The sequence below is a fragment of the Bos indicus x Bos taurus genome, chromosome 7 (genome assembly GCF_003369695.1).
Source record: "Bos indicus x Bos taurus breed Angus x Brahman F1 hybrid chromosome 7, Bos_hybrid_MaternalHap_v2.0, whole genome shotgun sequence".
NCBI classification, from domain to species: Eukaryota; Metazoa; Chordata; class Mammalia; order Artiodactyla; family Bovidae; genus Bos; species Bos indicus x Bos taurus.
Genome location: NC_040082.1, coordinates 61692944 through 61719702, shown reverse-complemented (window position 1 = coordinate 61719702; position 26759 = coordinate 61692944). Strand labels below are relative to the sequence as shown.

The 26759-nt window shown below is 40.5% G+C and overlaps 1 protein-coding gene across 3 annotated transcripts in view; it reads right to left on the bottom strand.

Annotated features, from left to right (window-relative positions):
* KLHL3 (kelch like family member 3) overlaps nucleotides 1-26759 on the bottom strand; it is a 133267-nt gene that overhangs the window by 23496 nt on the left and 83012 nt on the right. For all 3 annotated transcript variants that reach the window (XM_027546427.1, XM_027546428.1, XM_027546429.1), the window contains 2 exons: nucleotides 26335-26451; nucleotides 14828-14977 (listed from right to left, as the gene is read on the bottom strand). In XM_027546427.1, coding sequence (XP_027402228.1) covers nucleotides 14828-14977; nucleotides 26335-26451 — 267 coding nt within the window. The remainder of the gene's footprint in view (nucleotides 1-14827; nucleotides 14978-26334; nucleotides 26452-26759) is intronic.

Sequence of the window (26759 nt, the reverse complement as noted above, 5' to 3'; positions counted from 1 at the left end):
TCCTATCGGTAATTCTTGGCTGAGATCCACGAATAGTTCAAGAGGGGACGTTAATGAACACAGCCTCCTGGCAAACTTCAGACAATTCCCAACTTCTTCCTCCAGGGTTGAATGACCTGAGTTTATAAACATACCTAGAATTTGTACTGCCTGGGTAAAGTTCAAACGAAGTCAAACCATTTCAAGGATTTTCTTTGATATCTGATTTGGGGGCTAAGTAGGAATGGGGTCGCACAGAGTCGGACACGACTGAAGTGACTTAGCAGCATGAATAAAACCAGTTTTTAGCTTTCTTTCTGCAATGACCTCAAGTACCCAAAATTCTCACACAAGTTGTTTCCTCTCCTTAAAATACTCTTCCCCAACCTGATCCCCCCCCTCTAACACCTGCTTATCTTTCAGGTCTCAATTTACACATCACCTCCTCCACGAGAACCTCTTGACCTCCAAAGCTGAATCACAGGTCCTTCCCCAAGATCACTTACACCCAGGGTTCTCCCACTAAAAGTGCCCAATTTTATGCTCTGTCTGGTAACTTTGTCTCCCCTTCTAGACAGTTAACCCTGCCAGCACAACAAAAAAATATCTGCCCCAATTACTAAAGATAATCCTTGGGCCTTAGGGTACCAGGTAAAAGTAATGACTCAGATATTTATTTAGAATAAATGAATAGTAAAGACCACATGCAAAGAGTTAAATGAAAAAACACACAGTTTAAAAAAAAATTAGCCAGAATATCTCTTTCTTGGATTAAGACATGTTGGACACCAGATTACAATTCTAGCGACAGAATTTGAGGCAAACAAACAAAAAGAGAAAGGGGGAGCTTTTCCCATCTTTTGATTCAACCACCAGAAGACAGAAGCTATCAATTCTTTGTAGAAGCTATCAAGGCTTCTGACATAAACAAAAAAAGGCAAAGCTTCGGGTGACTTAACCATGTCCCAGAAACTATCTTCCACCAAAGTAGGGAGATATCAGTACATTCACATTGGAGAAAATCCAGCACTCGTCTCTGAGAATTTCCATAGTAACACAGAAACAATACTAAAGAAAATGCAAAAATTTTATGTACACAGACAAAAATGATACAGAAGAAGGTTTTCAAAATAAACTTGCCTTTGAGCTCATAAAACCACTGATGAGAGGCTGTACAATGATCTGGGAAGAGCAATTATGAGGTTTTTGCAAATCACTGGTTTCTGAAAATGTGGAGGCAGCTCAAGGCACAGGGAGGAATAGGTGTGCTTTCTGCTTCTCTCGTAAGCATAAGAAACACGATTTCTATGGCAGGTCTTGCAAAAAGCCATCATACATGGAGCACTATGCTCATTGCCATGTAATTGTGCAGTGTAAAAAAGAACAAATTTCTTATCTTGACTACTAATGGATAGTTGTTTCCATAGATACCTGAACCTAGCAACCAATTAGATAAAAACGAGTATTCCCCAGAGTCTACGTGTATTAAATCTCTGAAACTGTAAACTTCCAGCTACCTAAAGAAACCACAGTTTGTCAGGGCAAGAAGAGACTTGATCCATTCTTTCTTTTAAGCCCACGTTGGACATTTCCAGAAAAACTCAGGCCCAAAGAGTCCAATAGGCATATTTCTTTCTTTCCCCAACATCCTAAGTCTCACTTTACTAAAGATGTGTAATGTCTTTAACACAAATTAGTGAATCAAATCAGCTTGTTTAATGATCACTATTTTCAACATTTGTCCTTCAAGGCAACTAACTCTGAGTTAAGAACTATCAGTGGTCATATGGGAATCACAAAATAACTAAAGAACTGGTTCCAGGCTAACAATCATGCTAGACCAAACTTAATCACATTCAAGATCAGCAGTGTACTTGGGAGTCCAACAGGACACCCCAGGTCCTGACTCCAAGTCTCAGTCATCACTGTGTAGAAGGCTGCAGATCTCCTGGTGAGGAGGGAGTTCTGGGTGACACAACATTGGTGAGCCAGACTCGACAGGGCACAGCTACTGGATAGACTCCCAAGGAAAACACCCTCATTTTAAATAAATAAATAAATAATGAATTAAATTTTAAAAAAAATAATAAAAGCCAAGTGGTCGTTTGCTTCAGGGATGTTAGAGAGACCACGGAAAGACTATCTGATTTCTTAGGAAGGAAACTTCATTCCCAGCATAACAAGATGGCTTTTATTTTTTTTTTTTTTTTTTTTATTCTTCCAATTTTATTTTATTTTTAAACTTTACATAATTGTATTAGTTTTGCCAAATATCAAAATGAATCCGCCACAGGTATACATGTGTTCCCCATCCCGAACCCTCCTCCCTCCTCCCTCCCCATACCATCCCTCTGGGCCGTCCCAGTGCACCAGCCCCAAGCATCCAGCATCATGCATCGAACCTGGACTGGCAACTCGTTTCCTACATGATATTTTACATGTTTCACTGCCATTCTCCCACATCTTCCCACCCTCTCCCTCTCCCACAGAGTCCATAAGACTGTTCTATACATCAGTGTCTCTTTTGCTGTCTCGTACACCGGGTTATTGTTACCATCTTTCTAAATTCCATATATATGCGTTAGTATACTGTATTTATGTTTTTCCTTCTGGCTTACTTCACTCTGTATAATAGGCTCCAGTTTCATCCACCTCATTAGAACTGATTCAAATGTATTCTTTTTAATGGCTGAGTAATACTCCATTGTGTATATGTACCACAGCTTTCTTATCCATTCATCTGCTGATGGGCATCTAGGTTGCTTCCACGTCTTGGCTATTATAAACAGTGCTGCGATGAACATTGGGGTACACGTGTCTCTTTCCCTTCTGGTTTCCTCAGTGTGTATGCCCAGCAGTGGGATTGCTGGATCATAAGGCAGTTCTATTTCCAGTTTTTTAAGGAATCTCCACACTGTTCTCCATAGTGGCTGTACTAGTTTGCATTCCCACCAACAGTGTAAGAGGGTTCCCTTTTCTCCACACCCTCTCCAGCATTTATTATTTGTAGACTTTTGGATCGCAGCCATTCTGACTGGTGTGAAATGGTACCTCATAGTGGTTTTGATTTGCATTTCTCTGATAATGAGTGATGTTGAGCATCTTTTCATGTGTTTGTTAGCCATCTGTATGTCTTTTTTGGAGAAATGTCTATTTAGTTCTTTGGCCCATTTTTTGATTGGGTCGTTTATTTTTCTGGAGTTGAGCTGTAGGAGTTGCTTGTATATTTTTGAGATTAGTTGTTTGTCGGTTGCTTCATTTGCTATTATTTTCTCCCATTCTGAAGACTGTCTTTTCACCTTGCTAATAGTTTCCTTTGATGTGCAGAAGCTTTTAAGGTTAATTAGGTCCCATTTGTTTATTTTTGCTTTTATTTCCAATATTCTGGGAGGTGGGTCATAGAGGATCCTGCTGTGATGTATGTCGGAGAGTGTTTTGCCTATGTTCTCCTCTAGGAGTTTTATAGTTTCTGGTCTTACGTTTAGATCTTTAATCCATTTTGAGTTTATTTTTGTGTATGGTGTTAGAAAGTGGTCCAGTTTCATTCTTTTACAAGTGGTTGACCAGATTTCCCAGCACCACTTGTTAAAGAGATTGTCTTTAATCCATTGTATATTCTTGCCTCCTTTGTCGAAGATAAGGTGTCCATATGTGCGTGGATTTATCTCTGGGCTTTCTATTTTATTCCATTGATCAATATTTCTGTCTTTGTGCCAGTACCATACTGTCTTGATAACTGTGGCTTTGTAGTAGAGCCTGAAGTCAGGTAAGTTGATTCCTCCAGTTCCATTCTTCTTTCTCAAGATTGCTTTGGCTATTCGAGGTTTTTTGTATTTCCATACAAATTGTGAAATTATTTGTTCTAGCTCTGTGAAGAATACTGTTGGTAGCTTGATAGGGATTGCATTGAATCTATAAATTGCTTTGGGTAGTATACTCATTTTCACTATATTGATTCTTCCAATCCATGAACATGGTATATTTCTCCATCTATTAGTGTCCTCTTTGATTTCTTTCACCAGTGTTTTATAGTTTTCTATATATAGGTCTTTAGTTTCTTTAGGTAGATATATTCCTAAGTATTTTATTCTTTCCGTTGCAATGGTGAATGGAATTGTTTCCTTAATTTCTCTTTCTGTTTTCTCATTATTAGTGTATAGGAATGCAAGGGATTTCTGTGTGTTGATTTTATATCCTGCAACTTTACTGTAGTCATTGATTATTTCTAGTAATTTTCTGGTGGACTCTTTAGGGTTTTCTATGTAGAGGATCATGTCATCTGCAAATAGTGAGAGTTTTACTTCTTCTTTTCCAATTTGGATTCCTTTTATTTCTTTTTCTGCTCTGATTGCTGTGGCCAAAACTTCCAAAACTATGTTGAATAGTAATGGTGAAAGTGGGCACCCTTGTCTTGTTCCTGACTTTAGAGGAAATGCTTTCAATTTTTCACCATTGAGGATAATGTTTGCAGTGGGTTTGTCATATATAGCTTTTATTATGTTGAGGTATGTTCCTTCTATTCCTGCTTTCTGGAGAGTTTTTATCATAAATGGATGTTGAATTTTGTCAAAGGCTTTCTCTGCATCTATTGAGATAATCATATGGTTTTTATTTTTCAATTTGTTAATGTGGTGTATTACATTGATTGATTTGCGGATGTTGAAGAATCCTTGCATCCCTGGGATAAAGCCCACTTGATCATGGTGTATGATCTTTTTAATGTGTTGTTGGATTCTGATTGCTAGAATTTTGTTAAGGATTTTTGCATCTATGTTCATCAGTGATATTGGCCTGTAGTTTTCTTTTTTTGTGGGATCTTTGTCAGGTTTTGGTATTAGGGTGATGGTGGCCTCATAGAATGAGTTTGGAAGTTTACCTTCCTCTGCAATTTTCTGGAAGAGTTTGAGCAGGATAGGTGTTAGCTCTTCTCTAAATTTTTGGTAGAATTCAGCTGTGAAGCCGTCTGGACCGGGGCTTTTGTTTGCTGGAAGATTTTTGATTACAGTTTCAATTTCCATGCTTGTGATGGGTCTGTTAAGATTTTCTATTTCTTCCTGGTCGAGTTTTGGAAAGTTGTACTTTTCTAAGAATTTGTCCATTTCTTCCACGTTGTCCATTTTATTGGCATATAATTGTTGATAGTAGTCTCTTATGATCCTTTGTATTTCTGTGTTGTCTGTTGTGATCTCTCCATTTTCGTTTCTAATTTTGTTGATTTGATTTTTCTCCCTTTGTTTCTTGATGAGTCTGGCTAATGGTTTGTCAATTTTATTTATCCGTTCAAAGAACCAGCTTTTGGTTTTGTTGATTTTTGCTATGGTCTCTTTTGTTTCTTTTGCATTTATTTCTGCTCTAATTTTTAAGATTTCTTTCCTTCTACTAACCCTGGGGTTCTTCATTTCTTCCTTTTCTAGTTGCTTTAGGTGTAGAGTTAGGTTATTTATTTGACTTTTTTCTTGTTTCTTGAGGTGTGCCTGTATTGCTATGAACTTTCCCCTTAGGACTGCTTTTACCGTGTCCCACAGGTTTTGGGTTGTTGTGTTTTCATTTTCATTCGTTTCTATGCAAATTTTGATTTCTTTTTTGATTTCTTCTGTGATTTGTTGGTTATTCAGCAGCGTGTTGTTCAGCCTCCATATGTTGGAATTTTTAATAGTTTTTCTCCTGTAATTGAGATCTAATCTTACTGCATTGTGGTCAGAAAAAATGCTTGGAATGATTTCTATTTTTTTGAATTTACCAAGGCTAGCTTTATGGCCCAGGATGTGATCTATCCTGGAGAAGGTTCCATGTGCGCTTGAGAAAAAGGTGAAATTCATTGTTTTGGGATGAAATGACCTATAGATATCAATTAGGTCTAACTGGTCTATTGTATCGTTTAAAGTTTGTGTTTCCTTGTTAATTTTCTGTTTAGTTGATCTATCCATAGGTGTAAGTGGGGTATTAAAGTCTCCCACTATTATTGTGTTATTGTTAATTTCTCCTTTCATACTTGTTAGCATTTGTCTTACGTACTGTGGTGCTCCCGTGTTGGGTGCATATATATTTATAATTGTTATATCTTCTTCTTGGATTGATCCTTTGATCATTATGTAGTGACCTTCTTTGTCTCTTTTCACCGCCTTTGTTTTAAAGTCTATTTTATCTGATATGAGTATTGCTACTCCTGCTTTCTTTTGGTCCCTATTTGCATGGAAAATCTTTTTCCAGCCCTTCACTTTCAGTCTGTATGTGTCCCCTGTTTTGAGGTGGGTCTCTTGTAGACAACATATGTAGGGGTCTTGTTTTTGTATCCATTCAGCCAGTCTTTGTCTTTTGGTTGGGGCATTCAACCCATTTACATTTAAGGTAATTACTGATAAGTATGTTCCCGTTGCCATTTACTTGATTGTTTGGGGTTCGAGTTTATACACCGTTTTTGTGTTTCCTGTCTAAAGAATATCCTTTAGTATTTGTTGGAGAGCTGGTTTGGTGGTGCAGAATTCTCTCAGCTTTTGCTTGTCTGAAAAGCTTTTGATTTCTCCTTCATACTTGAATGAGATCCTTGCTGGGTACAATAATCTGGGCTGTAGGTTATTTTCTTTCATCATTTTAAGTATGTCTTGCCATTCCCTCCTGGCTTGAAGAGTTTCTATTGAAAGATCAGCTGTTATCCTTATGGGAATTCCCTTGTGTGTTATTTGTTGTTTTTCCCTTGCTGCTTTTAATATTTGTTCTTTGTGTTTGATCTTTGTTAATTTGATTAATATGTGTCTTGGGGTGTTTCTCCTTGGGTTTATCCTGTTTGGTACTCTCTGGGTTTCTTGGACTTGGGTGATTATTTCCTTCCCCATTTTAGGGAAGTTTTCCACTATTATCTCCTCAAGTATTTTCTCATGGTCTTTCTTTTTGTCTTCTTCTTCTGGAACCCCTATGATTCGAATGTTGTAGCGTTTAATATTGTCCTGGAGGTCTCTGAGATTGTCCTCATTTCTTTTAATTCGTTTTTCTTTTATCCTCTCTGATTCATTTATTTCTACCATTCTATCTTCTAATTCACTAATCCTGTCTTCTGCCTCTGTTATTCTACTATTTGTTGCCTCCAGAGTGTTTTTAATTTCACTTATTGCATTATTCATTATATATTGACTCTTTTTTATTTCTTCTAGGTCCTTGTTAAACCTTTCTTGCATCTTCTCAATCCTTGTCTCCAGGCTATTTATCTGAGATTCCATTTTAGTTTCAAGATTTTGGATCAATTTCACTATCATTATTCGGAATTCTTTATCAGGTAGATTCCCTATCTCTTCCTCTTTTGTTTGGTTTGGTGGGCATTTATCCTGTTCCTTTATCTGCTGAGTATTCCTCTGTCTCTTCATCTTGTTTAAATTGCTGAGTTTGGGGTGTCCTTTCTGTATTCTGGCAGTTTGTGGAGTTCTCTTTATTATGGCGTTTCCTCACTGTGTGTGGGTTTGTACAGGTGGCTTGTCAAGGTTTCCTGGTTAGGGAAGCTTGTGTCGGTGTTCTGGTGGGTGGAGCTGTATTTCTTCTCTCTCCTTTCGAAGAGTTGGGTTGCTTTTCTGGGTGCCTGATGTCCTCTGCCGGCATTCAGAAGTTGTTTTGTGGAATTTACTCGACGTTTAAATGCTCTTTTGATGAATTTGTGGGGGAGAAAGTGTTCTCCCCGTCCTACTCCTCCGCCATCTTGGCTCCTCCCCCCCAAGATGGCTTTTAAAAACAAAAACACGTCATACTATTTCTTTCACTTGGATGAGTCTGACTCTACCAGTGTGACCTGGGAGCCAAGCCTGTTGCCCCTCCTTAGGATCTAACAACTGCTCTATACAAAGAGCCATTTAGGGAGCAGAGACTGGCCAGGAAAAGGGCAGTAAGTGAACAGCACAGAACTCCCCAGCAGGACCCAGACCCTAACTCATAGACTCTGCACTCAGGTGAGTGGAATGAACTAGGCTCTGAACACTGTGTTCATCAGGCAAAGGTAGAGTGTGTGTCCAAACTCTCTTCCACGACCGGTGACCTGGGCAGAAGGCAGGCCCAGCCAGTCGGTCCCTCGGGCCAGGGCAGGAAGCGAGTCTCTCTTACCCTGGTGCGTGGGGCCGCAGGGCTAACACCAAAAATTCATCCGAAGGAGCATGTCGAGGTTGAGGCAGGAGACTTGTCCCAGCAGGTTCCTGAGCAACAGGTGCTCCAGGCAAGGACTGACAGCAAGGATGCAAAAATGAGGGGTGGAGAAGCAGCAACGCAAGAGCAATATCCGGGGGAGGAGAACACGAGTGGGAAATGGACTTTGGGGTCAGACACATCTGTGCTCAAACACCAGCCCCATCACTAACTCACTGTGCGAACATGGGCAGCCACTTACCCTTGCCAAGCTCACTTCCACTACCTAAAATACCAGGATGACAGGATACTTCCTCCTGGGTGTCAGGAGGCTTAAATGATATAAGTCATTTAGCGCAGCACTTGGTAAAGAGCACACACTAAATGTTAGCTTCTATTATTAGATCAACACCAGCATCATTACTACCATTTAAAACAGTTGCTAAAAAAAAGATTCTCAACAAACAGTAGAAAAGGATACTTATGATCTGTGAATGGGAGAGTGAATAACTCCAGGAATACTGATGGGGCTTTTTCAGGACCACAGAGCGTTTTCCAAGGTACAGCCTGGGTCTATTGGAAGGATCAAGATGAGGGAAGAGCAGTGCCACTCACCAGCCTGGCCCAGGAGAGCAGTCATCTGACCCACCCTGCCAACAAGCCTTGGTTCCAACACTATCTTCTGACAGCCCAACCTAGGAGGAAGCCACCCACTATCAGCCCAAATGAGCTTTTGGTGTCATCTAAAAGTTTAATAGAGATGTCAGCTGAACTGAGATGACAGTGAAAAGGGCCAGATTCAGTACATCTCTAAAGGGTTTATTTCCATCTTCCTGAAATCTCATTTCTCTGCCACCATCTGCAGCACACGGTAACGTAGGAGTGTTGTGAGTGTCTGGGAGACAGCCCCTAGTTGTCCATGGCAACCCAGCCGCGGGGAAAGTGCTGGGCGGTGAATGTGTGGGAGCTCAGATGAGGCTATTAGCTGTTCCGGCTTGAATGTGTCAGTATGATCAGTGTGTATGAGGCACAAGAAAAAAATCCCTTATTACCCTCTGCAGCTATCTCAAGGCAGAGTCTTGCTTCTTCCAGGGAGGAGATTTGGCTGGCAAACAGTTCACTGCTGAGAACTGCTGAGAACAGTACAAATCTCTCTCCACCACTTAGTTTCTCAAAGTCAGCTTTGTCAGAAAGCCAACTTGGACTGAACTCATGAAAGCCCAAACCTGCTGGCCCCTGGAATTCCTGTGGCCACTCTTCCAGGGAGCCCCATTGTCTCCTAACTTCTCTTCTTCCTCATTTGGCCACTTCTATATTTCTACCTCACTTTCTCAAAAGGACTTTTTAAAAGTTCTCAGAGGGTAAGAATTGGGTTTCTTTCTACCCAGTATTCAGCTAAAATGCTTTTGTAAAGTGTGGAGGCATGGTCTGGAATCACTCTGTTAAATCTCACCTCAGCTATTTACTAGCTATGCTTATAGACACATCACAAATTCTTTGGTACTCCTCCACTCAAGACATGGAACCTAATCACCACCCCTCCCTTGAGTGTGGGCTAGACTTGCTGACTTGCTCCCAGCAAATAAAATATAGCAGAGGTAATGGAATATCACTTTGAGAGAAAGTTATTAAAAGACTACAGCTCCTGTCACGGGTGAGCTTTCCCATTCTTTTACTGTAGAAATTACTCACTCTGAGGGAAGTCAGCTGCCATGTGTGAGGACACCCAAGTAGCCTATGGAGAAGGCCATGGGGTGGGGAACTGATGCCTACTAGCAAGCACAAGAGTGAGCTTAGAATCAGATCCTCCCTAAACGAGCCTGGAGGGGACTGCAGTGGGAACCAGCAACTTGACTACATCCTAACAAGAGGTCCTGCACCAGGACGATACAGCTAAGCCCCTCCAGGATCCCTGCCCACAGAAACTGAGATAACAAATGCTTGCTGTGTTAAGCCACCGAAGTTAGCGTAATCTATAATGCAGAAAGTGATAAAAATACATGGCGAGAAGGTGACATAACCCGAGACTCAGTTTCCTCATGCATAAAAGGAGGATGATGACAGGTTTGACAATCCTATGAGATAATAAATGTAAATCACTCAGCCCAGTGCTTGGCACATGCTCAGCAATTAGACCTGCTACCAACATCCGTGTGGGGTTAGTACCATGTCATAGTCAAAAGCAAAGACTTTGAGTTGACCAGACCCATAAAGAACTCTTAGAAGTCAATAATTAGAAAATAATTTTTTAAATGTGAAAAGATTTGAACACAGATTTCACCAAAGAAAACATACAAATGACAAATAAGCACATGAAAAGATGTTTGACATCAATAACTAGAGAAATGTACATTAAAGCCACAGTGAGATGTGACCACATACCTACTAGAATGGCCAATTTGTATTTTTTAAAAAATAGATAATACAAGTATGGTGAGACAATGGAGTAACAAAGACTCACATACATTGCTGCTGGGAAAGCACAATGACACCATCATCTAAACAAATAGTTTAACAATTTCTCAAAAAGTTAAACATATAGTTGCCACTCAGACCAATAATCCTACTCCCAAGAGAATGTATTTACCCAAGAGAAATTAAAATATATGTCCACACAAAGATCTATAAGTGACTGTTCAAAGCAGTTCTATCTGTAAAAGCCAAAAGACCAGACACCAAACGTCCATCAACTGATAAATGGATAAACAAAGTATAATACATTCATACAATGGACTATTCCTTAGAAATAAAAAGGAATGAACTCCTGATACATGAAACAACATGGATGAATCCCAAAAGCATGATGCTAAGAGATATAAGGCAAGATCAAAAAGCTCCATATGGCATAATTACATTTATATGACATTCTAGAAAAGAGAAGACTATAAGGACAGAAATCAGATCAGTAGCCATCAAGAGGTGGGGGTGGGAGAAGGGGCTTGACTACAAAGCACCACAGAGAATTTTTTAGAGTGATTAAAATATTTCATATTTTGATGAAGATGATGGTTATATGACTGTGTATAGTTGTCAAAATTCATCACACTGCATCCCCCAAAAAAAGCAAATTTTACTGTGAATAAATTATTATGCCTCAATAAACCTAAAAGAAAATGATCTGGGATATTGATAATGAGGGAAGCTACACACTGTAGGGGCAGAAGGTACACGGGGAATCTCTACCTTCCCCTCAATTTGGCTATGAATCTAAAAGCGTGCTAAAAATATAAAGTCTTGACTTAAAGAAATAAATGTATTAGAAATGCATCTCTTAATAAGATGAATGAGATATTATAGTGCTGTAATGAAAGAATATCTTGCTGAGAAAGAAAAAGAAAAAAAGAAAGGAAAAATGAAGGGAAGGTGAGAAGAAAGAGTAAACAGAAGCAGGGAAAGAAGGAAAAAGAAAAAAAATAAAAGGAGGAGAAAGAAAAGAATCTTTTTTCAGCTGTCACCAAAACCTGAAAACCTGTTCCTAGAAGCAGTTTGGCACAAGAATTTGTAATGGAACAGACCTTGTTAAAACCCCAGCTCTATACTTTCTAGCTGTGTAACTGGGCAAGTTACTTAACCTGTCTGAGTAAACTCTGTAAAGTAGGGATATGACTACACTGACCTACTACTGTCACAATTTAATGAGCACAGTCTGTAATCTTCACAGTGACAGCTCCCCTCAGCACACCCCATTCCTCAACCCTGCAGCAGGGATCTTGTTAACATAAGTGCCCACACAGTGGTGACAGGAGTAAGAGTTTGAGAAGCAGGTGGACAATACAATCTTACATCATTCAAGGATTAAAGTTGGGAGAACAATGAGGCAAAGAGTAGCCATGCCCTTTTTTTTTTTAAATCCCTTCAACAGATTCAAAGGAAATCATGGTTCCAGTCGCCTGTAGAAGGCTATGTGCCCAGAAATCTAAACATTTCATTGGAAAATAAATGGTTCTCAAGGAGTAGAGGCAACATGGGGACATCTTTGGCTTCCTGAAACAAGGGGTGGACTCTGCTCAACTATACACAAAGTATCTGGGAAGGGGCACAAGGTATGTTGCTGAGGCCGGGGGTCAGGCTGTTTAGTTCAGACCCATACACAAACTTGGCTTTGATTTTCAAAACTGTTTTTTTGTGGGTGTATGTCGTAACACCCAGATGGGGAGCCTAGAAAAAGGAGAGGTCACTGGCTATGGTTACCACACAAAGAAAATGGGCCAGTGATGCACCACTTATTAGCTCCAGAATACACTCACCGGGAAAACACATCATTACCCTGATATCAGAAAGGATGAGAAACTCAGCTTCCAAAGAGAAAAGTCACAGACAAGCAACAAGGCCAGCTGAAAACCCAGGGTGTAAGAAACAGCCTGCACACAAAACAATACAACAGTGTACCTTAGAATCAGTATTCTTCAGAAACAAAGCTGGTGGAAATTCAGACCATAATCGAAGGTGACATTCAAGTCCATCGGAAAGAGGAAGACTTTTGAATAAAATAACTTTGAGGCAACTGGCTCATGACTTACCATACAAACAAAGCTGAATTCCTACTCTCACTCCTTGCACAAAAACCAATTCTAAGTGCATCAAGCAGAAGATAGATCAATTTGACTACCTATTATTTTTTCAGGATTTCAAAATGTTATAAACAAATTTAGAGACAAACTGAAAACTAAGAAAAAAATATTAAAATACATACAAAGACCTAAACTCTTTTAAAAGCACATCTAAAAACCATTAATAAAAAAAAAAAAATACAGTCCAACAAAAAAAAAAAATGGGAAAAGGACATGAACAGAGAAGTTCCATGCCCCACCCAAAATAAATGCCAAAAATCCCATGAAACCAAGATTAACCTTACTCACAACTAAAGAAAAGCAAACCAAAACAAGATGCCCTCTTTAAAAGGACATCTGACACGTAAATGTTTAGATATCTAAAACTGGAAATTATTGAAAGGCCCATCAATATAGTTACATATATAACAGTACATAAATATAATTAAATGCTGTACTCCATTACAATTTAAATGCTGGTTTTACCCATACTGATAACACTGAAAGTAGTCTGTGACACTTGGTTGAGTAGACAAAAAGATTTCAATCCGTTAGCAAGAGTCCATTTATCTAAAAGTGTGTGTTTTGATTTATTTGTGAATAAGTGTGCAGAGATATGTCCAGAAGAAAATTCACCAAAGTCATTGTCCCTGGGTGGAGGGGTTTCAGGTGGTTTTTACTTTATTTCCAAATTGCAGTATCCTTTTACTAACCTACAATGAACACATATTTCTATAATAAAGTTATTTTCACTTTGAAAAACATGAAAACATTTCAATGCAATATTCCAACAAAACAAAACACATCAACATGCAGTAAGGCAAATGGTCTATCAGACAGCAGTCCATGCCCTGTAGTTGCCCTTCTAGCCAGCACTGGCAACAGGTGGCAAACAGGTAGGTAAAACTCTCAGGTTTACAAAGGTGGAGCAGGTGCAGGATGGTATGGGTTCAAGAATAGGTTTGGAGGGGGAGAAAAACACAAATCAAAATCAGGTTCTACAACATTAGCTGTGTGGACTTTAGGCAAATTCCTTAATATCTCTGGCCTTCAGCTTCCTCCTTGCTGAACTAGGACAATTACTTCTACCTTCTATGTGATGCCTTCAGTTCACTGCTTGGTGCACAGTAAGTACTCAATAATGCCAGATGTTTCTATTATTATCTGGGACATTCACATTGCAGCCACTATGTTCTCCATGATCTGGTGTCACACAGCAGAATGGAGAGAAGGAGCAGCAAACCTTGGAAAATCCAAACACTGAGTCTCGGACAACATGCTTCTTGAGCCCTGTGAAACCCTTCCTGGAAGCAGCAGGTGAGGAGTAAGGCAAACCGCAAAGGGGAAGGAGAGGGCAAGGCGAGGGTCGACATAACCCCCGAGTTCACCTGCTTGTAATGGATGAGCCAACATGACTCACCCCTCTCCTCCACCCTTCTTCCTGGGTTGGCTGGGACCTCCCCCATAGACTTCGTATGTTAGGATCCTGGAAAGATGATGCAGATGCCAAGCCAGAAAGAACTTTACAGACTATATATTGCAGCATCCTTTTCATTCTGGAGGTGAGGGACCTGAGGACCAGGGAGAGAAGGGGACTCACAGGGAACCAGAGCAGCCAGCACCCAGCATAGACTCTCCATCATGGTCCTCTGCTATGCTCACCCTTCCCTCCCCCTGGCTCCCTCACATGCTTTCATTTCCCCCATTCCTTTCCCCTGCCTTATTACCTGTCAGGCTCCTCAAGGGCCCTTCTCTCCTCTGGCAGCCCTAATTGTCCCTATTGGCTCTGTGATGAGGGGAGAAACCAGACTAGGGCTATTCTGACTCAAAGAATGGCCTAGAGAAAAGATTGCTGTAGCCACCACTAAGTCAAAACTTGCACAGCCATTCCTCTGCTTCCAAATGAAATAGAGCCCAAACCCTGGTGTGAAACAAGAAAGAGAGAAGAAGACAAGAGCCTGAGTTCTTCTCAAACCTCCCTGGTGACACTGAAAGTTACCTTGACACTCTTAGGAAAGGAAGACCCTGGAAATGAGAGGTGCCGGCAGAATCGAGAAGAACCAGCAGACTCCATCTCCTAGGTGGTAAATACAACTGAGATGCGGGGCAGCCACGGGTGAGGAGAGACTTGGAGACAGGTGTGCAAGGCCATTTTCCCAGGTCACAGTCTCAACTCTTGGTAGTGGGCTGGGACTTACCTTGGGCAGGCTGACTGGAGTCCTGGGCTTGGTCCTTGGGTTTTTAATCAAGAGCCTCTGATCCAGAGGGAGCAGATGGTATTTCATGGCCTCGATGAGGAAGTCTTTACAGGTGTTGTTATTCTTTATCAAAGCTTCTTCTTCAACTGTCTAAAGGTAATAACCCACAGGTGATCCCGGGGCAGAGTTCAGCCCCATTTCCTAAGCCATCTCCCTGGGCTGAGACATTCCTGTGCTCCCACACTCATCCATTCCCACATCGCATTGTTTCAAACCCCAAGACCAAGGTCCAGAGTTCTGGCCTGGTGCCCACCTCCTGCATCTCAAGAGTGCAATGGAGTAAGTGATGAAGCTCTGGCATCAAATCCCAGCTCTACTACTTACCTCCTCTGATCCTCAGTTTCCTCATCTGTAAGATGCAAGGCAGGCATATTAAAGTACCCCACAACCTCACACATTGTATTTTCTTGTAAATGTAAATAATATAAAGACAATTTATTGTCCCTAAGGCTTCTTTCCACATGCCCCCTGATTGGAATGTATTAGGTTGGTGCAAAAGTAATTGCAGTTTTGCACTGCTGAACTTTGCTGTTTGATATTGGAATACATTCTTAGATAAATGTGGTTATGTTATACATCATTTTAATGTGCATTTCTCGCTTTATATTTTCTTTGCTAATGACTAATTACTTGCTATTTATATTTATTTTAGACTATAGAAATGATGTTAGACAAAAACCAAATTTGAGTGATCTGAGATCAAAATGGGTTGTAAAACAGTGGAGACAACTCACAACATCAACAATGCATTTGGCCTAAGAACTGCTAATGAACGTACAGTGCAGTGATTGTTCAAGAAGTTTTACAAAGGAGACAGGAGTCTTGAAGATGAGGAGTACAGTGGCCAGCCATCGGAAGTTGACAACGACCAACTGGGAACCATCATCAAAGCTGATCCTCTTACATCTACATAAGAAGTTGCCGAAGATCTCAATGCCGACCATTCTATGGTTGTTCGGCAAATTGGAAAGGTGACAAAGCTCGATAAGTGAGTGCTTCATGAGCTGACCAAAAATGAAAAAAAAAAAAAATCATTGCTTTGAAGTGTCGTCGTCTCTTATACTATACAATAACAACGAACATCCAATGAATTTCTCAATTGGATTGTGATGTGTGATGAAAAGTGGCTTTTATATAACAACTGGCAACAACCAGCTCAGTGGTTAGACCACAAAGAAACTCCAAAGCACTTCCCAAAGCCAAACTTGCACCAAAAACAGGTCATGGTCACTGTTTGGTAGTCTGCTGCCAGTCTGATCCACTACAGCTTTATGAATCCTGGTGAAACCAGTACATCTGAGAAGTATGCTCAGCAAATCAATGAGATGCACCCAAAAATGCAATGCCTGCAGCCAGCATTGGTCAACAGAAAGGGCCCAATTCTTCTCCACAACAATACTCAATCACAACCACTCACCACACAACCAACACTTTCAAAGTTGAACAAATTGGGCTATGAAGTTTTGCCTCATCCTCCATATTCACCAACTGACTACCACTTCTTCAAGCATCTTGACAACTTTTTGCAGGGAAAACACTTCCACCACCAGCAGGAGGCAGAAAACGCTTTCCAAGAGTTCTTTGAATCCTGAAGCATGGATTTTTATGCTACAGGAATAAACAAACATTTCTCACTGGCAAAAATGTGTTGATGGTAATGGTTTCTATTTTGATTAATAAAGATGTTTTGTCCAGTCACAGGACTTTTTGCCCTCTGCTCCTGGGAACCTCAGGCAGCCACCCCTATGGGCACATGCCTAGGTGCTGTTCCTGCTCCACGCTCCCTCCCTCTGCCTTTTATTTCTCAGCTGCCAAGATCTTGGAAGGTTGACTATTTCCCAGCTAGTTCAGTTGTTCCTTATGTGAAGTTCAGAAGCCCCACCATTCTGGTTACCATCCTGTAGGTACTTTCTGATTTGGTCAGTCTTCCCCTTCATATGACTTCTAGAATGAACTCTTGGTAAGATATGTAAGTAATGATCCAGTACAATTTTTGCAAGAATTAATCATGATTTTCATGACCAAGTATTAGGGAAGAGAGCCTTTTTCTTCTCAGTTTCTACCTGTTATGGCCTGAAGTTGGCTTCTACTTTTTCAAGAATATCACCAGGCATTAACAAACACAAAACTACTTCTCAGAGCAGCTTCATAGAAATTGATTTTTCAAAATTAAATAAGCATCTGGTGGACTGAAAATGTTTTCTACCTGGTATCTTAAAGACATTTTGAATACTGCAAAAGAAATCAATCCCTTCGTGCTGTCTCCTTGTGGATGTCATCATATGCACTGGGTTGTGTAGAGCACAGGCTCGGGGGGGAGGCAGACGTGGATTTTCACCTCGCCTCTTCCACTTACTGCTTGTGACCTTGGACTTTGCCTATTAGGAAAACCAGCTTTGAAGCTCAGCAAAGAAGGGAAATCCATGGAGAACAGTCTATAAAGAGATCAAGCCCTAAGCCTTTGGAGTGGGAGCACTGACTCCAAGATCTTAGACTACCAGAGAACTAACCCTAGGGAGTATCAAATAGTCATGCAAAGGAAACCAATTGAACACAAGCCCCAGCATCACCCAACCACCAGTAGCACCCTGTGCAGGATGCCTCATCTAAACAACAAACAAAACAAAAATACAAGCCCAATCATCAGCAGACAGGATTACCACCTCATTCAGCCTTGCCCATCAGAGGAAAAATAAACAAACAAACAAAAACTCAGGACAAATCTCACCCTATATGAAGCTTACACAAACTACTGGACCAACCTTAGGAGGACAGAAACCAAAAAGAACAAAGAATTCAACCTTGAAGCCTGGGAAAAGGAGACCTCAAACACAATAAGTTTAAAAAAAATGAAAAGGCAGAGAAATACTACACAAAAGAAGGAACAACCTAGAAACACAGAAGTCCAAATAAATGAAGAGGAAATACGCAAACTACCTGAAAAAGAATTCAGAATAATGATAGTAAAGATGATCAAAAACCTTGAAAACAAAATGGAAAAAAAATGCAAGATTCAATTAACAAAGACCTAGAAGAATTAAAGAATAAACATACCAAGACAGACAACACAATTACTGAAGTTAAAAATACTCTAGAAGGAATCAATCGCAGAATATCTGAAGCAGAAGAACAAGTCAGTGAGCTGTAGATAAAATGGCAGAAATAACTTCTAAAGAGCAGAATAAAGTAAAAAGAATGAAAAGAACTGAGAATAGTCTCAGAGACCTCTGGGACAGTATCAAACACACGAACATTCGAGTTATAGGGGTCCCAGAAGAAAAAAAAAAGAAAAGGTATGAGAAAATTTTGAAAATTTTCCCAACATGGAAAAGGAAATAGTCAATCAAGTCCAAGAGGCACAAAGAGTCCCATACAGGATAAGCCCAAGGAGAAACATGCCAAGACACATACTAATCAAACTAACAAAAACTAAACACAAAGAAAGAATATTAAAAGCAGCAAAGGAAAAGCAACAAGCAACATAAAGGGAAACCCCATACACTTAACAGAAACCCTATACACTTTCAGTAGAAACTCTGCAGGCCCGAAGGGAATGGCAGGATATATTTAAAGTGCTGAAAGAGAAAAATCTACAACCAAGATTGCTGTACCTGGCAAGGATCTCATTCAAAATTGATAGAGAAATAAAAAGCTTTTCAGACAAGCAAACATCAAGAGAATTCAGTACCACCAAACCAGCTTTACAACAAATGTTAAAGGACCTTACATAGTCAAGAAATACAAGAGAAGAAAAAAGATCTACAAAATCAACCCCAAACAATTAAGAAAATGGCAATAGGAACATGTATATCAATAATTACTTTAAATGTAAATGGATTAAATGTTCCAACCAAAAGACACAGACTGGCTGAATGGATACAAAAACAAGACCGATATATATGCTGTCTACAAGAAACCCACTTCAGACCTAAAGACACATATAGACTGAAAGTGAGAGGATGGAAAAATACATTCCATGCAAATGGGAAGCAAAAGAAAGCTGGAGTAGTAATCCTCATATCAGACAAAATAGACCTTAAAATAATGAAGATTACAAGAGATAAGGAAGGACACTACATAACGATCAAGGGATAAATCCAAGAGGAAGACACTGGCAGTAACACAATAATAGTAGGAGACTCTGAACACCCCACTCACACCAATGGACAGATCATCAAAACAGAAAATTAATAAGGAAACTGCTGCTGCTAAGTCACTTCAGTCGTGTCCGACTCTGTGCAACCCCATAGACAGCAGCCCACCAGGCTCCCCCATCCCTGGGATTCTCCAGGCAAGAACACTGGAGTGGGTTGCCATTTCCTTCTCCAATGCATGAAAGTGAAAAGTGAAAATGAAGTCGCTCAGTCACATCCGACTCTTAGCGACCTAATGGACTGCAGCCTACCAGGCTCCCCGTCCATGGAATTTTCCAGGCAAGAGTACCAGAGTGGGGTGCCATTGCCTTCTCTGTAATAAGGAAAGACAAGTCTTAAATGATACATTGGAGGAGATGGATCTCACTGATATCTTCAGGACATTCCATCCAAATGCAGAAGAATACTTCTTCTCAAGCGCACATGGAACATTCTCCAGGATAGACCACATCTTGGGTCACAAATCAAACCTCAGTAAATTTAAGAAAATTGAAATTGTACCAGGCATCTTCTCTGACCACAATGCTATGAGACTAGAAATCAATTACCTGAAAAAAAAACTGTAAGAAACACAAACACATGGAGATTAAACAACACATTTCTAAATAACCAACAGGTTACTGAAGAAATAAAAAGGGAAATCAAAAAACTTCTAGAAACAAATGACAATGAAAACACAATTCAAAACCTATGGGATGCAGCAAAAGCAGTTATATGGCAAAAAAAAATGAATAATCTGGAAGAAATCAACAGATTCATAGAAAAGTTCAATCTTTCAAGACTGAACACGGAAGAAATAGAAATTATGAACAACCCAATTACAAGCACTGAAATTGAATCTGCGATGAAAAATCCTCCCAAAAACAAAACCCCAAGACCAAATGGCTTCACAGGAGAATTCTATCAAACATTTAGAGAAGAGCTAATGCCTATCCTTCTAAAACTCCTTCAAAAAACTGCAGAGGAAGGAACACTTCCAAACTCATTCTATGAGGCCACCATCACCCTGATACCAAAACCGGACAAAGACAACACACAAAAAAGAAAACAACAGGCCAATATCACTGATGAACATAGATGCAAACATCCTCAACAAAATTTTAGCAAACAGAATTCAGCAACACATCAAAAAGCTCATACACCATGATCAAGTTGGGTTTATTCCAGGAATGCAAGAATTCTTCAATATATGCAAATCAATCAATGTGATACACCATATTAACAAACTGAATGATAAAAAACATTTGATAATCTCAATAGATGCAGAAAAAGCCTTTGACAAAATTCAGCACCCATTTATGATTAAAACTCTTCAAAAAATGGGAATAGAAGGAACCTACCTCAACATAGTAAAGGCCATATATGATAAGCCTATAGCAAACATTATTCTCAATGGTGAAAAACTGAAAGCATTCCCCCTAAGATCAGGAACAACACAAGGGTGTCCACTTTCACCACTATTATTCAACATAGTTCTGCAAGTCCTAGCTACAGCAATCAGAGAAGAAAAAGAAATAAAAGGAATCCAAATTGGAAAAAAAGAAGTAAAATTCTCACTGTTTGCAGATGACATGATACTGTACACAGAAAACCCTAAAGATACTATCATAAAATTACTAGAGCTAATCAGTGAATTTAGCAAAGTTGTGGGATACAAAATCGATACACAGAAATCACTTGCATTTCTATATACTAACAATGAAAAATCAGAAAGAGAAATTAAGGAATCAATCCATTCACCATTGCAACGAAAAGAATTAAATATCTGGGAATAAACTTACTGAAGGAGACAAAAGAACTTTACTTAGAAAATGATGACACTAATGAAAGAAATCAAAGATGACATAAACAGATGGAGAGATAGTCCATGTTCTTGGGTAGGAAGAATCAATATTGTGAAAATGACTATACTACCAAATGCAATCTACAGATTCAATGTGATCCCTATCAACTTACCAATGGCATTTTTCACAGAACTAGAAGAAAAAATTTCACAATCCATATGGAAACACAAAAGACCCCAAATAGCCAAAGCAGTCTTGGAAAAGAATGGAGCTGGAGGAATCAATCTTCCTGACTTCAAATTATACTACAAAGCTACAGTCATCAAGACAGTATGGTACTGGCACAAAAACAGAACTATAGACCAATGGAACAAGATAGAAAGCCCAGAAATAAACCCATGCACCTATGGGTACCTTGTTTTTGACCAAGGAGGCAAGAATGTACAATGGGGCAAAGACAGCCTCTTCAGTAAATGGTGTTGGGAAAACTGAACAGCTACTTGTAAAAGAATGAAATTAGAACACTTCCTAACACCATACACAAAGATAAACTCAAAATGGATTAAGACCAAAATGTAAGACCAGAAACTATAAAACTCTTAAAGGAAAACAAAGGCGGAACACTTGATGACATAAATCAAAACAAGATCCTCTATGACCCACCTCCTAGAGTAATGGAAATAAAAACAAAAGTAAACAAGTGGGACCTGATTAAACGGAAAAGCTTTTGCACAGCAAAGGAAACTCAGCAAGGTGAAAAGACAACCTTCAGAATGGGAGAAAATAATAGCAAATGAAACAACTGACAAAAGATTAATTTCCAAACTATACAAGCAATTCACACAACTCAATGCCAGAAAAACAACCAACCCAATCAAAAAGTGGGAAAAAGACATAAATAGATATTTCTCCAAAGAAGACAAACAGACGGCTAACAAACACATGAAAAGAGGCTCAACATCGCTCATTATTAGAGAAATGCAAACCAAAACTACAATGAGATGTCACCTCACACTGGTCAGAATGGCCATCATCAAAAAGTCTACAAACAATAAATGCTGGAGAGTGTGTGGAGAAAAGGGAACACTCCTGCACTGTTAGTGGGAATGATAATTGATACAGCCACTATGGAAGACGGTATGGAGATTCCTTTAAAAACTAGGAATAAAACCACCATATGACCCAGCAATCCTACTCCTAGGCATATACCCTGAGGAAACCAAAATTGAAAATTGCATCCCATTGTTCATTGCAGCATTGTTTACAATAGCTAGAACATGGAAGCAACCTAGATGTCCATTGACAGATGAATGGATAAAAAAGCTGTGGTATATATACACAATGGAATATTAATAAGCCATAAAAAGAAACACATTTGAGTCAGTTCTGATGAGGTGGATGAACCTAGAACCTATTATACAGAGTGAAGTGAGTAAGAAAGAGAAAGACAATCATATTCTAATGTATATATATGGAATCTAGAAAAATGGTACTGAAGAATTTATTTACAGGGCAGCAATGGAGAAATAGACATAGAAAATAGACCTATGGACATGAGGAGAGGGGAGGAGAGGGTGAGATATATGGAAAGAGTAACATGGAAATTTACATTGCTATATGTACAATAGAGAGCCAATGGGAATTTGCTGTATGGCTCAGGAAACTCAAACAGGGGCTCTGTATCAACCTAGAGGGGTGGGAATGGGCGGGAGATGGGAGGGAGGTTCAAAAGGGAGGGATATACATATACCTATGGCTGATTTGTGTTGAGGTTTGACAGAAAAAAACAAAATTCTGTAAAGCAATTATCCTTCAATAAAACAATAAATTAAAAAGAAAAAAAAAAGATGTGTTTAAGCCTAGTTACAGTGATTTAAAATTCACAGTCCTAAACTACAATTATGTTTGTATCAACCTAAACTTTATAATGTTTAAGGCAAATGGTCAGGCATTTGAGAGAAGGAGAGGGAGGGAAACAGGAAGACAGTGGGACCCAACAGCCAGCTCTTATAGGCACTGGGAGTAATAAGGTGGTGTTCATGAAGAATTCATGCCCCTTTTCCTACTATACAAGCCTCAGGGAGAAGCAGCCAGGGAGGCACTCTATAACATATCAGAGCAGAAAGAATGTCTTGCACTAAAGTCCCACCAACTGACCTCCACTTGGACCTCAACTAAGCTGGGGTTGTGACTTCTTCATGCCTTTTACTAGAGCCAAGGACTTAAGCCTAAATATTTCATGCACAAAGCTAAGCATGAACCATGTTGGTATCCCAACTCTCAAATCTCTGCCCTTGGGTATAGGTCAGATTGCTACATGACATGTTTGTAAGGGGTAGTGTGATCCTTGAAGGCTACTTCATGTTTTCTTTGCTGGAGTGTTTGGGAGTTATCGGCAAAGGTCAGTTCCTTTCAGCACCTGACAGTGATTGAATGTCTCCTGGTTCAGCAGCTCAGTGCTGAACCTCAGGGGAGAAAATGATGACCAAAACAAGGGTTCTGACCATGAGCCCTCAGGTCTGGTCAGAGAATGAGAAGGGCCTTTCCATCTCAACTCTCTCAGCCCTGGAGTGGTCATGCACAGGCCTGATTGAGCCTCTCCTGGGTCCTTACCTGTAACTAGGAATGGGAATGGGGCCAGGGCCATCATCTGCAGAGCGGTGTCAGAAATGCCAGGAAAAGGAGGGTCAGTGAAAACACCTCTGTTACCTCTGGATGCCTCCTTCCCCACAGACAATCCCCAGGAACACTCCCTTTTCTGGGAAGGTTTTTTTTTTTTTTGTCCCACTGAGGGCCTAAGGCGAATTGGGACAAATCATAAACATTTAGGGTCAGTTAAAAAAAATTTTAAGGGTGGGAGAGGAAAGCTTGGGAAGAAGGAAAAATGCATGAGTAGCTACTTCTCCCAAAGCACTCATTCAGAGAGTACTTATGTGTACAGAGTTTCAATCCGGGATGATGAAAAAGTTTTAGAAATGGGTATGGTGATGGTTGTAGAGTACAATGAATGCAATTAATGCCACTATACTATACCCTTCAAATGGTTAAAAGGATGAAGTTTATATCATACATATTTTATGACAAGAACAAATTTTTAAATAAGATATACCATGTTATACACTTGGCACCATATTTTTAAATACTTAATGAAAACCTAATAAATGTTAGCTATTTTAAAAAAACCAATCAACAACAACCAAAAAAAAAACACCTCCCCTAGGAATCAATATTGGTACAAGTCTGCCCAGAGCTTTCCTTTCTCTCTTCCTCCATCAGTCATCCTCAGTGGTTAGAACTGTTTGACGTTTCAAGGTCAAATGAGTGTTAATGAAATATCTCCTTCCGAAGGTGTTGTGGAAAAAAAAAAAAAAAACCTTAAATAAACAGTCCCACATCACAGATCTCACGCTCCTTGTCTCTGTCTTCCTTCTTCTCCAGACCTAAACCTGACCTTGCCCTCATAACCCAGGAACTATTTCCTAAAGTCTTCATTAAGTTTCCCTTGCAGGCACCAGATGGAGGTGGTGAGTACGGGTTCTCTAAGGCCCTTTAGCTTTCTCCAGAACCCAATGCCACGGGCTGCCCTTGGTCCCTGTGCAGGTGAGACTGTGCTGGAGGCCAAGCATCCACCTCTACAGGTGGCTGGGCCCACTCCGTGGGAGGCTTGGTTCCAACACTGGGACCTGGGGTGGGTTTGGTTCCTCTGCTGAGGGGGCCTCTCCTACAGGAAGAATGTGTGACCACCAGGTGGCAGTGGTACCATCCACAGTGTAAAACGCAGGGCACGTCTGAAGGTTATTGAGTATACACTCTGGCCCCTGGGCTTCCCTGGTGGCCAAGAAAGTAAAGAATCTGCCTGCAATACAAGAGACCCGGGTTCAATCCCTGTGTTGGGAAGACCCCTGAAGAAGGAAATGGCAACCCACTCCAGTATTCACGCCTAGAGTATTCCACAGACAGAGGAAGCTGGCGAGCTACAGTCCACGGGACTGCAAAGAGTCGGACATGACTGAGTGATTGGCTCAACACCCTGAGAAGAGGGCTGAGGTTCAGACATACAGAGAACATTCCACTGACCTCTGAGGCCTGTGGTCAACACTGTCACAAACTGAGGACTTTACAAGGGCTAGTAAGGATACTGTCTCCCACTAGTGCCAACAGCAGCAGTGGTGTGACGAGAGTAGTAGTATCACTGAACGCTGGATATTCGGCTTTACGTGATTTATCTCATTTGATCCTCAAATGATCCTATAAGGGCAGGGGCTCTTTTCACCAGATGAGAAGGCAGAGGCTTAAAAAGGTTGAGGATTTACCCGGCGTCTTATGGTCAAGTGACAGAGCTCTGCCGCTGGATACTGAGCCTCCTCTTATCCTTGCTTTAGGCCTGCCATTCCTCCCAGAGACTTCCTGAGAATGGCTGAGCTGGCCTTCTGCCTTGGCACTTGTTGTTTATCTATTAAGTTTTATCTTCTGCCTATTTGGAAAACATCTAATGCCATTTATGCTACAAAGTCAGTTGTGTAATGCACAAACAGAACAGAGAGTATTAAAGGTGGCGCCTGCTTAGGGAATGTGGGGTGCTCTGGAGCCAGACAGACATGGATTTGAATCCTGACCCTGCCACCTACCTATTAGCTGGAGACTCCGCATAAATCCCAACCTCCATAAGCCTCAAAGCCCACATTTGTAAAAAGAGGGTTATAACCTCTGCTCACAGGGTTGTTATAGGATTAAATGAAAAAACATGTGGCGCCATGTTTTAGAGGAAGCAGTGTGTGCTCACTCAGTCATGTCCGACTCTCTGCGACCCCACGGAATGGGCCCACCAGGCTCCTCTGTCCATGAGGATTCTCCAGGCCAGAATACTGGAGTGGGTAGCCATGCCCTCCCCCAGGGGATCTACCTGACCCAGGGATTGAACCCACATCTCCTGTGTCTCCTACAGTGGCAGGCGGATTCTTTACCACTGAACCACCTGGCAAGCCCATATATGCAGTATGTAATCCAGGCAGCTGTGAAGAGCTGGCTTTTATGTCCTGAATTAGGCCCCAAGTTGCCTAACATGAAGCAAAAAGGGAACATAGAAACATGAACATAGAAATGCCCCTCCTAGCTGAAGTCCTGTACAACAGCAGCAGCTAACTTCTGTTGAACACATGTTGTCCCTGGGCTCCATGCTAAACACCTGAACTACATACTTACAACTCCTTGGTCCACATAACCACCCCACTGGGCTGTAGTACAATTTCCCTGCTAGAGAAAAAGAAACTGAGACTCAAAGCTAAGAAGTGGGAGAGGAGGAACTAAACCTAAGTGTCTCATTCTCAAACCTATGCTCTTAAACCTTACACTAACACATCCTTACACTGAGGATCAGTGGCTCAGTGCCCTCACTCCACACCAAAGACCCATGAAACTCCTCACCATTCCATACAACCAGTGTTGCCCACTGCTACTCCTAGAGGCCGGGCTGACCAGGGAAGCACTTGATTCTTCACCCAGCACTCACCTGGACGAGGTAATCCCTCGGCAAGAGAGGGAGACGGACATGTTCCATCAGTTTTGCCATGTGCTCTAAACGGGTCTCTTTCTCATAATTGATCCATGAAATCACAGCTTCAAATACCTGTAAGGAAAACCAAAATAGGGAACTTTAGCAAAGAGATAATAACTTTAAAATAGCTTTCAGACAATTTCTTCAACCTTAAAAAAGAAAGAAAAGTTACAAGTCATCCACAAAGGCATTTAACCTAAGGTCTAATATTGAAAATATTAATAAAAACAGAATATATTTACTACCTGATGTCATGTCAGAGAGTGCTCTCTGCCTCCCTCATACACACACACATACACACACACACAAATGTACACTAAGAAAAACCTGCTGCCCCAAACATAGAATCATCGAGGTTCACTGCAAAATAGAAATCAATT